We start from the raw sequence: 12,646 nt of genomic DNA, 5'->3' as shown, positions 1-12,646 counted from the left end.
TATTATTTTATTTGTTTTTCTAAAAATATATAAATGTTTGTTGAATCATTCTTTATTTAAAATGATGAATACTATATGCTGTTAATAAAAGTTCTGACAATCTATAAAGTTTCTCGACAAATATTTGAATACTCAAAGATATTTTACAATTAAAAAATTATGAAGATTTAAGCTAACCGGAAGGAATGCAAAAAACCAGCAATTCGTTCTACATTGAAAACTTTTAATTGACTCGCTTATAATTTACATATGTAAACTTTGTTGCAAAATGCCTACATATAAAATTTTGATAGGTTTGCATTTCTAATTCTAAGGGTCTAGAGAAGCTATCAATTGTGAACTAGCATAAACTCAATAATGTTCCAACTTTGACAATCTAATTGTAACAATTACTTACACTTATGAAAAACAAATAAATCTATTTTATTTCATTTTTTACGCAATAAACAACAAATATACAAATCTATATCTATAAAATAATATTATTCAATTTCTCTATATTCCATGTTAACGAAAATCGACTGACTCTTTGAAATTGGATTCGATTTCGCGAGCAATGATTGAGGTCTTTTAGGCATCACAGCCTTATCCAACAAAGTAGTTACATGAGCAACATTCGAAAGAGTTGAGAAACTGAGAGGTCTTTCAGTCAATTCCTTGGACATCTGAGATCTCATTTCCATCATCATTTCGTCCTGATTCTTTTCGTCAGCAGAAAATCCAGCAATACTCTGTCCTTCTTCATCTTCAATTCCTTCATGACACAAGTACATTGCGCGGAGTTCTTCCTCAGGCATTGTTAGTTTCGTTCTCTGAGGGTTGTATGAATAATCCGATGAAGGAGAACAAAAAGAAACTTTGTAAGAAGGCAGAACTCCTTGGACAGTCACGGATTTCGAAAAGTTTCTTCCTGTCAACGCGTGAAGTTTGTTTGTTCTCGGTCTTGCACTTGTAATTGAAGGAAGTTTTGCAACAGCCATCGTGTGTCTAAATCTTTCTTCTTTCGTCTGTTGTTGCTCTTCTTGAATGTCTGACAACATTTGGTTACTTATTTCTGTGAAACTTTGGTTCTTCTTTATATGTTCTTGGTTTTGAAGTGAGTGCATGAAAATTTGCTGACTTTGTGACCTCGTTATCTTCTCTTCTTGTTTCGAAACATTTTCTTCTAAATGATCTAAATTTTCATTCATGTTTTCATTCAAAATTTTGTCAGAATTTTTCTCCAAATTTTGATTGTTTTCTTGTGAAATTTTTTCTTTTTCTTCTTCTGGATTTTTGTCTTTTTTATGTGAACTTCTGTGTTTTCGATGATGCCGTGGTTTTGATTCTTTTTTGGTTTCTGACTTCACTTCACTTTTGACAGTTTCACTTTTTTGGTTTTCTTTTTCATTTTGAAGTTCATTTTCTTCTATTTCTTCTTTGATTTCGGTTTCTGGTTTCACTTCACTTTTGACATTTTCATTATTAATTTCTTCAATTAGAGAATCTCCTTCACCTGAAGCGTATTCTTCGAAGTTTGATGAGTTATTGATCATTGAGTTCTTTGTGATATTGAGTTTGGGAGTCATATCTTTTATCTTCTTCTTTTTAGATGAAGAATCTTTTGACTTTGAAGAAGATTTTTTGTCTTTTGTCTTTTTATTTTCTTTTTTATCTTTTTTGTGTTTGTCTTTAGATTTCTTCTCTTTCTTCTCTTTCGATTTGTGTTTGTGCGAACTCTTGTGTCCTTTTGAGTCTTTGCTCTCAGTGTTTTCACTCTTTCTTTCATTAGTTTCTTCTGGGTTTTCACTTTTCTTCTCAATTTTTTCAGATTTTTCCGATTTTTCTGATTTTTCGGTTGGGGGAAGTTCCTCTTTCGGATTTGTGTCCTCAGGTGGAAGTAAATCTTCTGGAACTGGTTCTTGGTCGAAAACTGTTTCGGTTTGGATCTCTGATTGGATAACTCTGTTTGTTTTATCTGGGGAGTGCCTTCTTTTGCGTTTTGGTGATGGGGTTCGATCTGATTCTTTTAATTTAGTGGAAAGTTCGGGAGAATTGGCGTTTTCTTGGATCTGGGAGTTTCCTGACTTGGAAGGTGATGATTTTCTACTAGAAATCATTGAATTTTGAGGACTTTTTGACAAATTTGAGTTTTGATCTTGGTTTTTCTTGGAATTTGATGAGTTTTCTTCTTTAACTTGGGAGTCCTGTTGGCTGTTCTTCTGAATTTCGTCCAAATTAAGAGATTTTTCATCAAATTTTATCGAAGAATTTTGATTACTTTTAGAAGGAGAAGAATTTCTGGATCTTTGTCTCGAATCTTCCTTTATCTCCGAATTTTGAGTGCTTTCTTTTGGAGATTTACTTGATATCGAAGATTTCTCTTCATTTTTGATTTTTGAGTTGGATTTCTCTTCTTTCAGCTCTGAGTTATGTTGGCTCTTTGATTTAGAGTTCTCTTCTTTTAATTCAGAATTATTATTCGGAGATTTATTTGGTTTTTCATCACTTTTGATGTTTGAGTTTGATTTCTCATCATTTGGAAGCTTGGAATTCGATTTTTCGTCACTTTTTATGCTTGATTTGGAATTTTCTTTGGATTTTAATTTGGAATTCGATTTTTCATCATCTAAATCTCTTAGTTGGGAGTTGTTTTGGCTCTTTGACTTAGAATTTTCATCTTTTAAGTCAGATTTAATTTGAGAATTCGAATTCAAAGAATTTCTTGATTTGTTTTCTTTGTTTTGGGAAATTTTAGATGGGAAATTCTCCAAATTCGTTGATTTTTCTTCATTTTGAATTTGGGATTTCGATGGAGACGAATTTCTTGAATTTTTCTTTTCTCCATCGAATAAAATCGAACCATTTCTCTTTTCTCCATTGAACAACAACGAATTTTCCTTCGAACTCGGTTGATTTATTTTAGGAATCGGAGAATTGTCTCTGGAATTGATTCGGCTGCCATTAGATATATGCGATGTCTCTCTTGATGGCGAATTCGACCTCAACGAATTCTCTTTTTTGGAATTATTGTCCAAATTAGGAGAAATTATGGATTTCTTATCATTATTTTGAGTGTCAATGATCTGGGATGTATTGACTGTCTTGTCTACAAGCATTTCCCGTTTGTTTTCCGGTTGATTATTATTTTGGAAAATTGCAGGGAGATTTAAGACTTTGTTGAGGGCATTGACAGCGGCAACAGTAGCTATTTCGGATATTGCGGCTACATCATACAAAGTTTGTTCTTTTTTCGGAGAATTATTCGAAATAAAATCTTTTTCTCTTGAAACGGGTTCTTCTTTCTCTGGTTCTGTTTCTTCTTCCTCATAATAGCTATCATAGTATGAATCTGAGTAATATTCCTCAGATTCATCTTCGGAATTTTGATTTTCTTCCTGATTTTCCTGGTTTTCGTGGTCATTTGTACGGGGAAGTGATTTAGAACGAGTGTTTTGGTCATGCTTCGCTTGGTTTTCGTCATTTTGCTGAAATTCTTTCCGAAGTTGTCGATTTGCGTTTAAATAAGCCAGAAATTCATTGAAATTGTTCGGAGGCATTTCATTTGGTCGTAAATTTGTCTTTATTTGTTTTTTATTTCTTGAATTTTTTTCGATTTTTTCGTTTTTCTCTTCAGGAATGCCGTCAATGTTCTGTCCGGGCGATATTATCCTCGACATACTATGCGGATCGACCGAAGATAAAATACTAGTAGATTCTGACATAATTGGGGTCATTTGACGGCTTCCATATAATCCTGGGTGGGTATCTTGTGGGTAGTTCTGGTAAGTAGGAGTAATTCGTCCTTCTTGTGAAGTTTTTCTTGGATATTTTTGAATTTCTTCTTTATTGCGTCGATTTGAGTTTTGATTGTTATTGTTCGATTGAGATTTAGCTGTTACTTTATTGTACTTTGATTTATGATCGAAATCTAAATGTCTGTGGCCATATGGATCGTATTGATGTTTTTGTTCAGGCAAATTATCGCCATCACGCGTCTCTAGTCTGTATCTCCATCCATGGACTGGAAAATCGTATTTCTTTGGCGGATTTCTTGCTGATTGAAAATTCGAGTCAGGAGTTGATATATTTGGATTTGCAGTACTTCTAGACGATGGTTTGTCTCTTCCTGTATTTGATGATGACGATCTTTGACTAAGTTGGGTTTTATTTGAATTTTGGGTCGAATTTGGCAATTTTAATTGATTTTTATGATTTTGATCATTATCAGCTGAAAATAAATGGTCTTCAATATGCAAATTATTGTAAAACAAGTCAATATCTTGACTATTTTGTCTATAATATAAAGGAGAAACTCCTGTTGAATTTGCATAAAGGAAATTCTCTTGTTTTTTGGATTTCTCTTTGTTTTCGAAAACGGAATTGATCAAATTCTGAGTAGGTGGTGATGAATTTTGAAAATTCACGTTTTCGTGGGATTTATCAAGCTGTAAATCAGATATTTCCCCTAAAGAGCCATTTTCATTGTCTCCCCTGTATTGGTTATCGTAATTGGATGGCCTAGTACTTGCCATCTTATTCAGGAGAAAACTTGAATAAAAAAATTTTTCAAGGATACGTTTTTTTATTTATTTTTTGTCACTTTTTATTAAAACAAGGTAATATATTCTAAAGCTCATATTTTTCCAATATTCCATGTAAACAATGATTTGAGCATCTTTATGTATTAGCAATGCTAATGACTTAATTGTTGTCTGGAAATAAAGTTATTCTAATAATTTTGAATAATTTCTGTTAATTTGGAGTTTCATCTGATTAATATGAATTCATCTCGAGATCAATGTATGTATTTCATATCGAACATACTAATGAATATATAAATAAAGGATCTTCTATGAAAGGAATATAAATTAGATTGTTTTGTAAAAAGTGACAAAAATTACAACATCTTTATAAAAATTTAGTTCGCAAATTATACATCATTAAACTCGTAATATGATATTTATATAGAATTGAGAATAAATTATTAAAAAAATTAGGAATGAATCATGACGTATCTGAAAGCTACTTTGATGACTTCCTTACAAAATTTAAAGATTACAGTGATACATACGAATCACTGTATTGCCTTAATGCAGTCACAAATGATGAAATTGATCAGATATATCAAAATTTCAAATTAATTATGATCCAAAAATACAAGATTCCTCCGAGATATTTGTTAGTCAATATATCACATATGGCCCGCTATCGAAATCTAAATTTAAAAATCTATTGGGAAATCTTTTGGAAAATTTATGAAGAATATCATCCTAAATTGTCAGATAAGATATCCGAGATATTCGCATATTTCCTATACAAGAATCATTCGATTTGGTGTCGTAAAATTGCCCATTTAACAGGAAAGCATCAATATTTTATTTTGGATGTTCATGAAAAAGGGACAATTCTAAGAGCAATTATGTTCGATGATATTACATCATTCCTTGTCTGTGTCGATAGAAATGATTTCAATTTGGAGAATTTGCCAATAAATCCATTATATCCACCTGGTTGTAATTCATTATTGAAATTATGCTGTTATCATGGAGCAGTTAAATGTTTCAAATTATTAATATCAAAATTTAATATTAAAATAGATAAGGATTGTCTTAATCTTTCATTTCTAGGTGGAAATCCGGAAATATTGAATGAATGCTTGAAAACTCAAAAACCAGATTTGACATGTATGAAATATGCATTAAAGTCACATAATATCCATTTTGTTACTTATTTGATGAATGAATTCAAAATAGAATTGACAATTGATGATTGTTGTTTAAATAATAATCTACAGGCGCTCTTTATTTTATTGGATCAAACAAAAGATATTAATAATATTTTCTTCTCATCCTTGTTTTTCCATTCACCAGTTTTGATTGAATATTTTATATCAAAAGGAGTTAATGTCAACATGAAAAGGATTGATCGGAATAACATTTTTCATCTTGCCGTAAAGGAAAATTTACCAGAAATTTTAGGACCTTTGATTACTTTTGGAATCGATCCATATTATAAGGGTGAACATGATAATACTGCTATTCATCTTGCTGCAGAATTGAATTCTATTGAAATTAGGGAAGCTTTATTTTCTCTCGGTGTTGACATCAACACGAAAAAAAGAAATGGCGATACTGCACTTCACATTGCGGCAAAATATAATTTCATAGAATTCGCTAAATTTTTGCTTAACCATGGGGCAGATATCAATTCGAAAAATGAAAGACTCAACACACCTCTTCATACTGCAACATTGAATAATAATAGGGAATTTGCAGAGTTTCTTTTATCACAAGGAGCAGATATTAATCTTAAAAATCTTTCAGGAGAAACACCATTGCATACTTCATCATGGTGGAGAAGAAATAAAGTAATGGATGTTCTATTGAGATTTAATGTAGATGTTAATGCAAGAGATAATCATGGGAGAACACCACTTCATTGTGCGTCCTTTAATAATTCACTAGAAAATGTAATTTTGATGCTTAAACACGGAGCTGATCCAAATTTAAAAGATGATGTAGGGAATACTGCATACGATATAGCTGTTTATCGTGAGTGGAATGAATTAGCAGAAATTCTTAAGGATGGACAAATGATAATCGATCTACCTCCAAAAAGGGATTTCATTAATATTGTATTAGGAATTTATCATTTGATATTTGAAGAAAATTAACTAAATTATCCCAAGATTGTTAACATAAGGATTGTTCCATTTGATTACTATGTTGGGAAGCGCAGATTTCAAATGATCATTTTGTTTCAATCTTGCTATTTTTGAAAGCAATAAACAGAAACTTATATTGAAATTTAAACAAAATTTATTTTATAAAACATTTTCCAGGTAATGATTCCAATTTTAATTTGCATATTGGAAAATAAAATGATGTAAAATAATCTTCAGATCTTATTGGTTCTGGAGGAAATAAAAAAATATCTACTATTTCCTTAAATCCTTTAAATGATGCTATTTCATAGGCCGAAACACCTCTTTTATCTCTTGCATTAGCAATTGCACCGTATGAAAGAAGAAGAGTGACGATATCTTTTTTATTATTCTTTGCAGCATAATGTAAAGCTGTTTGCCCATAATTATCTGCTTGATTTATGTCAGTTTGGTAAATTTTTGGTGAATCTAATAGAAGTTTGCATATTTCTGTATTTTTAGATGATGCAGCATAATGAAGAAGTGTCATCCCATTCTTAGATTTCTTTCCAAAATCAAGATTATCATTTCGGAGAATATTGATCGATTGTGGGATTGCAGCACACCATGGAATGATGTAATTTTTATTTTTCTTATATAAGAGGAAGAGTGGATATAAATTTTGTGATCTCTTAATACAATCACTAAAAGATAAATCAATGTAAAATAATTTGTGTTCAATTATGTATTTAATCACTTTATTATTATGTGATAAAATTGCATTTTGCATACACCAATAGTTCATTTTGAAACTTTTATTGCATTCATTGATAATGTCATCATTTCCTCCGATGATTGCATAAGTAAGAGAAAATATAGTAACACATTGTCCAAAATTTGAGAGGAGGAAAGAGAAAATATTTACCGATCCATAATATGCACAAACATCTATAATTGGATTGGCGTTGAATATAGGTAAATCAACATGTATACTTTCAAGAGAATGTTGAACTACATATTCTTTGAATTGATCAATTCGATCATATACAATAATGTTAAAAATATTATATTCTGCATCCCCTGAATGAAGCATTTGGTTTATATCTTTAAGATACATTATTTTGTTACCGCATTTTTTATATATATATTCTTGTTTGGCTGGATATTTATTTTTAATTTGACTTATTAGTTCTATGTAAATGCTAAGAGATCGAAAGTTATATTCAGCTGCGAGAATTATGGTACTGATAAGTTTAGTTATTGATAGTTTATACTTGTCAACTAAGCATGTCATAATCAAATTGAGGATTTCGTCAAAGGAATCATCATGATTGAGATGAAATAGTCTTTCATATGTTTCTATAAATTCATCATAGTGCTTAGACAACTTTTTACTCATCTGATTGTCGATAAAAATTTGGCTTAGAATTTCAATAGACATATCACTTTAACTCGTTTAAATGCGTAGTAGTATATGTTGAAGGGTTTTGTGACTTTTTTTGTAAACGTAAGAATTCATACAATATCGAGTGATTTTGTATCATTTTTTTTAACATATGAAGTAAAAAATGTATGATTCTTACGGTTTTTATTCTTACGTTTTTGAATAAATCAAGATTTAAAAAATTTTCAAAATTGTAAGACATTTACACTAAACCCATACATAATGAAATAAAAAAAATAAAAAAATAAAAAAATAAACTTTAAAAATTCATGTCTTACATTTTTGAATAATTTATTTTTTAATTTGTATGAAAATGAGTGTCAAAACTAACAACGTTAAAAAATTGGGATTCACAAATGAGGAAATAAAGGATATATTAGAGGAAGCGGGTTATGAGGTTAGTAAATATTATTTAAGAAATTGTCAAAAATTCGCGGAGTTTTTAAATGAGTTTGATTATGATAGAAAAATGAATAAAGATGATGTTATAAATTTCTTATATCCCACATCTGAAGAAAAACCTAAAGAACCTGATGTTTTCCCTGAATATTATGAAGAACGAATTAAAGATGATGAATATGATGAGATTGAGAAATTGGAACAATTAAGAAATGAAATAGATGAAAAAATTAAGGAATTGAGAAATGCTGAGAATGAAGTAGAGGGTTTAATGAATATCCCAGCTTCAGAATCAGAAGTTCAAAAATCACATGAGGAAAGATATAAAAATTACTTTTTGGAATCTACTAAAAATTTATTAGATGGTGATATTGACGAAACACTTTCAGAAGAAGGCACAAAATTTATTCATAAACATAAGTTACAATTTATTGACGATGGAGATTATCCATGTATATTACTTTCACCTCCTCTTGATTCTGAAAAATTCAAAAAAGCACTGAAAAATGTAACATATGCAACAAATACGATTAAGAAAGAAGACCATGATATTTACACAAATTATTATTTAAATAAATGCACAGGTGTTGATAAAGTTTTTGATTTATTAGATAAAATATCAAAAGAAACAATTGGTACATATAAAATTTTATGTGATTGTGGTTTCATTATTGAAGATACCAATAATGTTTCATATGAAAGAACAGCACCGAAGGAAGACGAAGTGGAAAGGTCTATACCATTCGTTATTAAGAACATAAAAGATATGAAAACGTATAAGCATTATATTTATTCATTTATTTCAGAAAAAATGGAAGCAACCCATAAAACATCTTCTCATCATTTTATAGCTATTCATACATTCCTTTTCAAAGTTGTGAAATTAAATAAGACAGGAATTAGATTTAATGTATCAGGGTACGCATTCTTGAGTAAATTAAAATGTATTCGTCACGTCGCGGATGATAAAAATTTATGTGTTCTTAATTCATTTTATGGACTTTAGCCCTGGACTTTAAAAAAATAAACTTTATTTTTATTTTTTAATTTTTATTCTTACATAAATGAACAAAAATGGAACAGCTAAAATGAATGATAATCAAATAAGAGCCGAAGGTAGAAGGTTATTTAAACGCTTCTATAACATTCCTGATGGTGTTAATCCTAAAACTCGTAGAAGTTATTTAAATGAAGCCATAGATGCCTATGAAGGATTTGACATTTCATCAGAAAGTGAGAGGTTAGCAAGAATGTTAAACGTTAATATTGATTTTTATTATTGTGACCCTCAACCAGAAGACGTAGACATTAACAAGGTAGACTTTCCATTAGTGGAATCAATAATGATAGATCCAGAATTTGAAACAGTAAATATTTTATTAACACAGAGTCCATGTGGAAAACTTCACGCTGACAGAATAACAGACGTTGAAGCACTCACCGGCTATAAAGTTTGTCCATATTGTAAAGAAGAAGTTTATTCTATCCGTGATGATCCAGAAAGGAAAAACCAAAGAAGATTTTTAAAGCATTGTGAGAAATGTAAAGAAAATAATGGAAGATTAATTCAAGACGTTCAATTGCAAAACACACAACAACCATATGCACCACATATCACGAAACAGAAGATATATCAATGGCTATTAGCACATAATTTGCAGGAATATTATAAACCAACAAGATATTATATTACTTTTGACTTCGAAACATTAGAGACTAAAGAAGAACTTCAACTTTCTGAATGTGCAACTTTGAACGCTTACTTAAAACCATTCATGGTATCATCAACGGTTAAATTAAATGATAAAACATATACGAGGAATTTTTGCTTAACTTCGAGTGATTCTTTTATTTCTGATTGGATTGAGTTTTTATTTTCAACCTGTTCATTAGTTGCTAAATCAAATATTGAACAATATGAAGAATTAATGAAGTCGCAAACGGACCAAACGGCGGGGACTTTGTCTCATACATTAAATGAGAAACAGAAGGAAGCATTTAAAGAGCTTTTAGATGAAGAATTTAATAAAGTGAATATCATTGGTTTTAATTCAGGAAAGTTTGATTTAAATTTAATTCTTCGTGATTTAAATACTGCAAAATGGAAGATAAAATCAATGCTGGGTTCTTCTTCACAATTTAAGCAAATCATTGTAAAGAAAACAAACGTTCCATATGAATTGAGATTTATTGACATCAGAAATTATATAGCGGGTGGAACATTAGACCAATTCACTCAAGATTTCGGAAACAATAAATCACGTGTTAAATCCTTTTTCCCTTATCAATTCATCACATGGGAGAATTACGAAGATGAATTATATAAAAAGGAACCATTCACTCAAGATTCATTTTATTCAGCATTAACACAAGAAACAATATCCGATAGTGATTATCAAATATATCTCAATGATGCTAAAAATTTTGAGAATAGATTAGAATAGTTTATTCATTATTGCAATAAAGACGTTGAAATTATGATTGACCCAATTGATAAAATTATTGAAGAAACATTTGTTTATAAAATTGACATGCTTCATAATCTTTCTTTATCATCGAATGCATCAATGATTCGTTACGCGTTAGCATATAAGAACTTCAATCCTAACGAAACATATCCAGAAGAAGAAAATGTGGAATCAAGTTTTGAATTAACGAAAAAGTATTGGAAATATAAAATTGAATCATATAAGAAACAAGATGAAAAAGCAGAAAGGGATACTAAAAACAATGTTTCAATGAATGACTATCAATACTATCACGATTTAATCCTTTCATCTAAATGCAAAATGTGTGGTAAAGCGTTTACATATGCTAATAAACCAACATTGGATAGAATCGATAATGAAAAACCACATACCAAAGAAAATTGTCAGTTAATGTGTTGTTATTGCAATGTCGTAAAATCAAATAAAGATGAAGATGTTCAACGTTTAAGAATCAATTTAAGAAATTATGCATTAAAAAATAATTTACCAATGACTTTAGATTCAGTTGAAGCTTATCACATTCTCCGTAATGGAATTACTGGTGGTCTATCAAATGTTCAACATCGTGTTAATCTTAAAGGAATCACGCACATTAATAAACTTTCATATAATCCAGAAACTAAAACTGTATCAAATGAGGACACCACCAACATTATGACTCATTTTGTTGGTGTTGATTTTAATTCATTATATCCTTCATCATTTTCATCTAATCCTCATGATTTCATTCAATATACTAACCATAAAATGTATATGCCGGGAAGATTGAATGGTGTTATCATTTGTGATACAGCAACAAAGAAAGCAAAAGCACTGGGAATAATTAGAAAGAAAAATACTTTATTCGTGGCTGAAGTAAAGGGTCACATTGATGAAAAATACATTAATGATTACATAAACTTTTTACCAATAATAAGAAACTTAGATATTATCACAGATGAAAAAACAATTGGCAGTTTTATGTATAATTACATGAAATCAAACAATCTACCAGTTGACCAGAAACAGAGGAAATTAACTCAGTTAGCATCAACACACAACCAATATCAACCATTTTCTTCTTATTATCTTTGGTATCTAATAGACAGATTTCATTTTATCATTGATGATATTCAATCAATTTTAACATTTACGAAAAACACTTGCTTTAATGAATTTGCGAACGAATTTATGAACGAAAGACAAAAGGCTGAATTAGAAGGAAATAAAGGAAAAAGTTTATTTTGCAAGATTTTCAATTAATGGATCATATGGTTACGATGCAATGAATACACAAAATTACGCAAAGACTAAAATAATGAATGCACAGAAGGCACGCGTTGCATGTATGTCAAATAAGTTTAAAAACATAAGAGAAATAGGTGAAGATACGTATCAAGTGATGCTTAAAGATAGATTTTATAGATGTGATACATGTTTACAAGAGGCATTCTTCACTTTAGATAACGCAAAATACTGGTATTTGGTTTTCATTTATGATTTTATGTATAAATGCATGAATGTTAATCGTTTTCATTTCATTGAAGGTGATACTGATTCATCTTATTGGGCAATCGCTGGCGACCCAAATCTTCCTAACACTCAAGCATTTCAAGCAATTGTTACTGATAAACAATTTTATGATAAAAACATTTACAAATTCGCACCTTTTGATTTCTTTTGTTTTAATGAGAAATTTAAACCTAAATT

The 12,646-nt window shown here is 30.0% G+C and overlaps 4 protein-coding genes and 1 pseudogene across 5 annotated transcripts, besides 1 other annotated feature; 3 read left to right on the top strand and 2 right to left on the bottom strand.

The window, feature by feature from the left end:
• Positions 1-188: 188 nt before the first annotated feature.
• On the bottom strand, positions 189-4,523 carry TVAGG3_0105260 (uncharacterized protein; the record flags this gene model as incomplete). Its single annotated transcript, XM_001313777.1, has 1 exon — positions 483-4,514. The coding sequence occupies one exon, from the start codon at positions 4,512-4,514 to the stop codon at positions 483-485; it is 4,032 nt and encodes a 1,343-aa protein (XP_001313778.1).
• Positions 4,524-4,981: 458 nt separating this feature from the next.
• On the top strand, positions 4,982-6,655 carry TVAGG3_0105250 (spectrin binding; the record flags this gene model as incomplete). The annotated part of the gene is made up of 1 exon (XM_001313776.1): positions 4,982-6,655. The coding sequence occupies one exon, from the start codon at positions 4,982-4,984 to the stop codon at positions 6,653-6,655; it is 1,674 nt and encodes a 557-aa protein (XP_001313777.1).
• A 145-nt stretch (positions 6,656-6,800) lies between these two features.
• Positions 6,801-7,742, bottom strand: TVAGG3_0105240 (spectrin binding; the record flags this gene model as incomplete). The annotated part of the gene is made up of 1 exon (XM_001313775.1): positions 6,801-7,742. One exon carries the CDS (start codon positions 7,740-7,742, stop codon positions 6,801-6,803), a length of 942 nt encoding a protein of 313 aa, XP_001313776.1.
• A 672-nt stretch (positions 7,743-8,414) lies between these two features.
• Positions 8,415-12,646: part of a mobile genetic element that runs on past the window's edge.
• TVAGG3_0105220 (DNA/RNA polymerase superfamily) lies at positions 10,397-10,912 on the top strand (the record flags this gene model as incomplete). The annotated part of the gene is made up of 1 exon (XM_051222923.1): positions 10,397-10,912. One exon carries the CDS (start codon positions 10,397-10,399, stop codon positions 10,910-10,912), a length of 516 nt encoding a protein of 171 aa, XP_051107909.1.
• Positions 11,447-12,422, top strand: TVAGG3_0105210 (annotated as a pseudogene). The gene has a single exon. A coding segment is annotated over exon 1 (976 nt).

This window comes from Trichomonas vaginalis, chromosome IV, assembly GCF_026262505.1.
Source record: "Trichomonas vaginalis G3 chromosome IV, whole genome shotgun sequence".
NCBI classification, from domain to species: domain Eukaryota; phylum Parabasalia; order Trichomonadida; family Trichomonadidae; genus Trichomonas; species Trichomonas vaginalis.
Note: the sequence above shows the minus strand (reverse complement) of the source record. Positions and strands in the feature narration are given on the sequence as shown.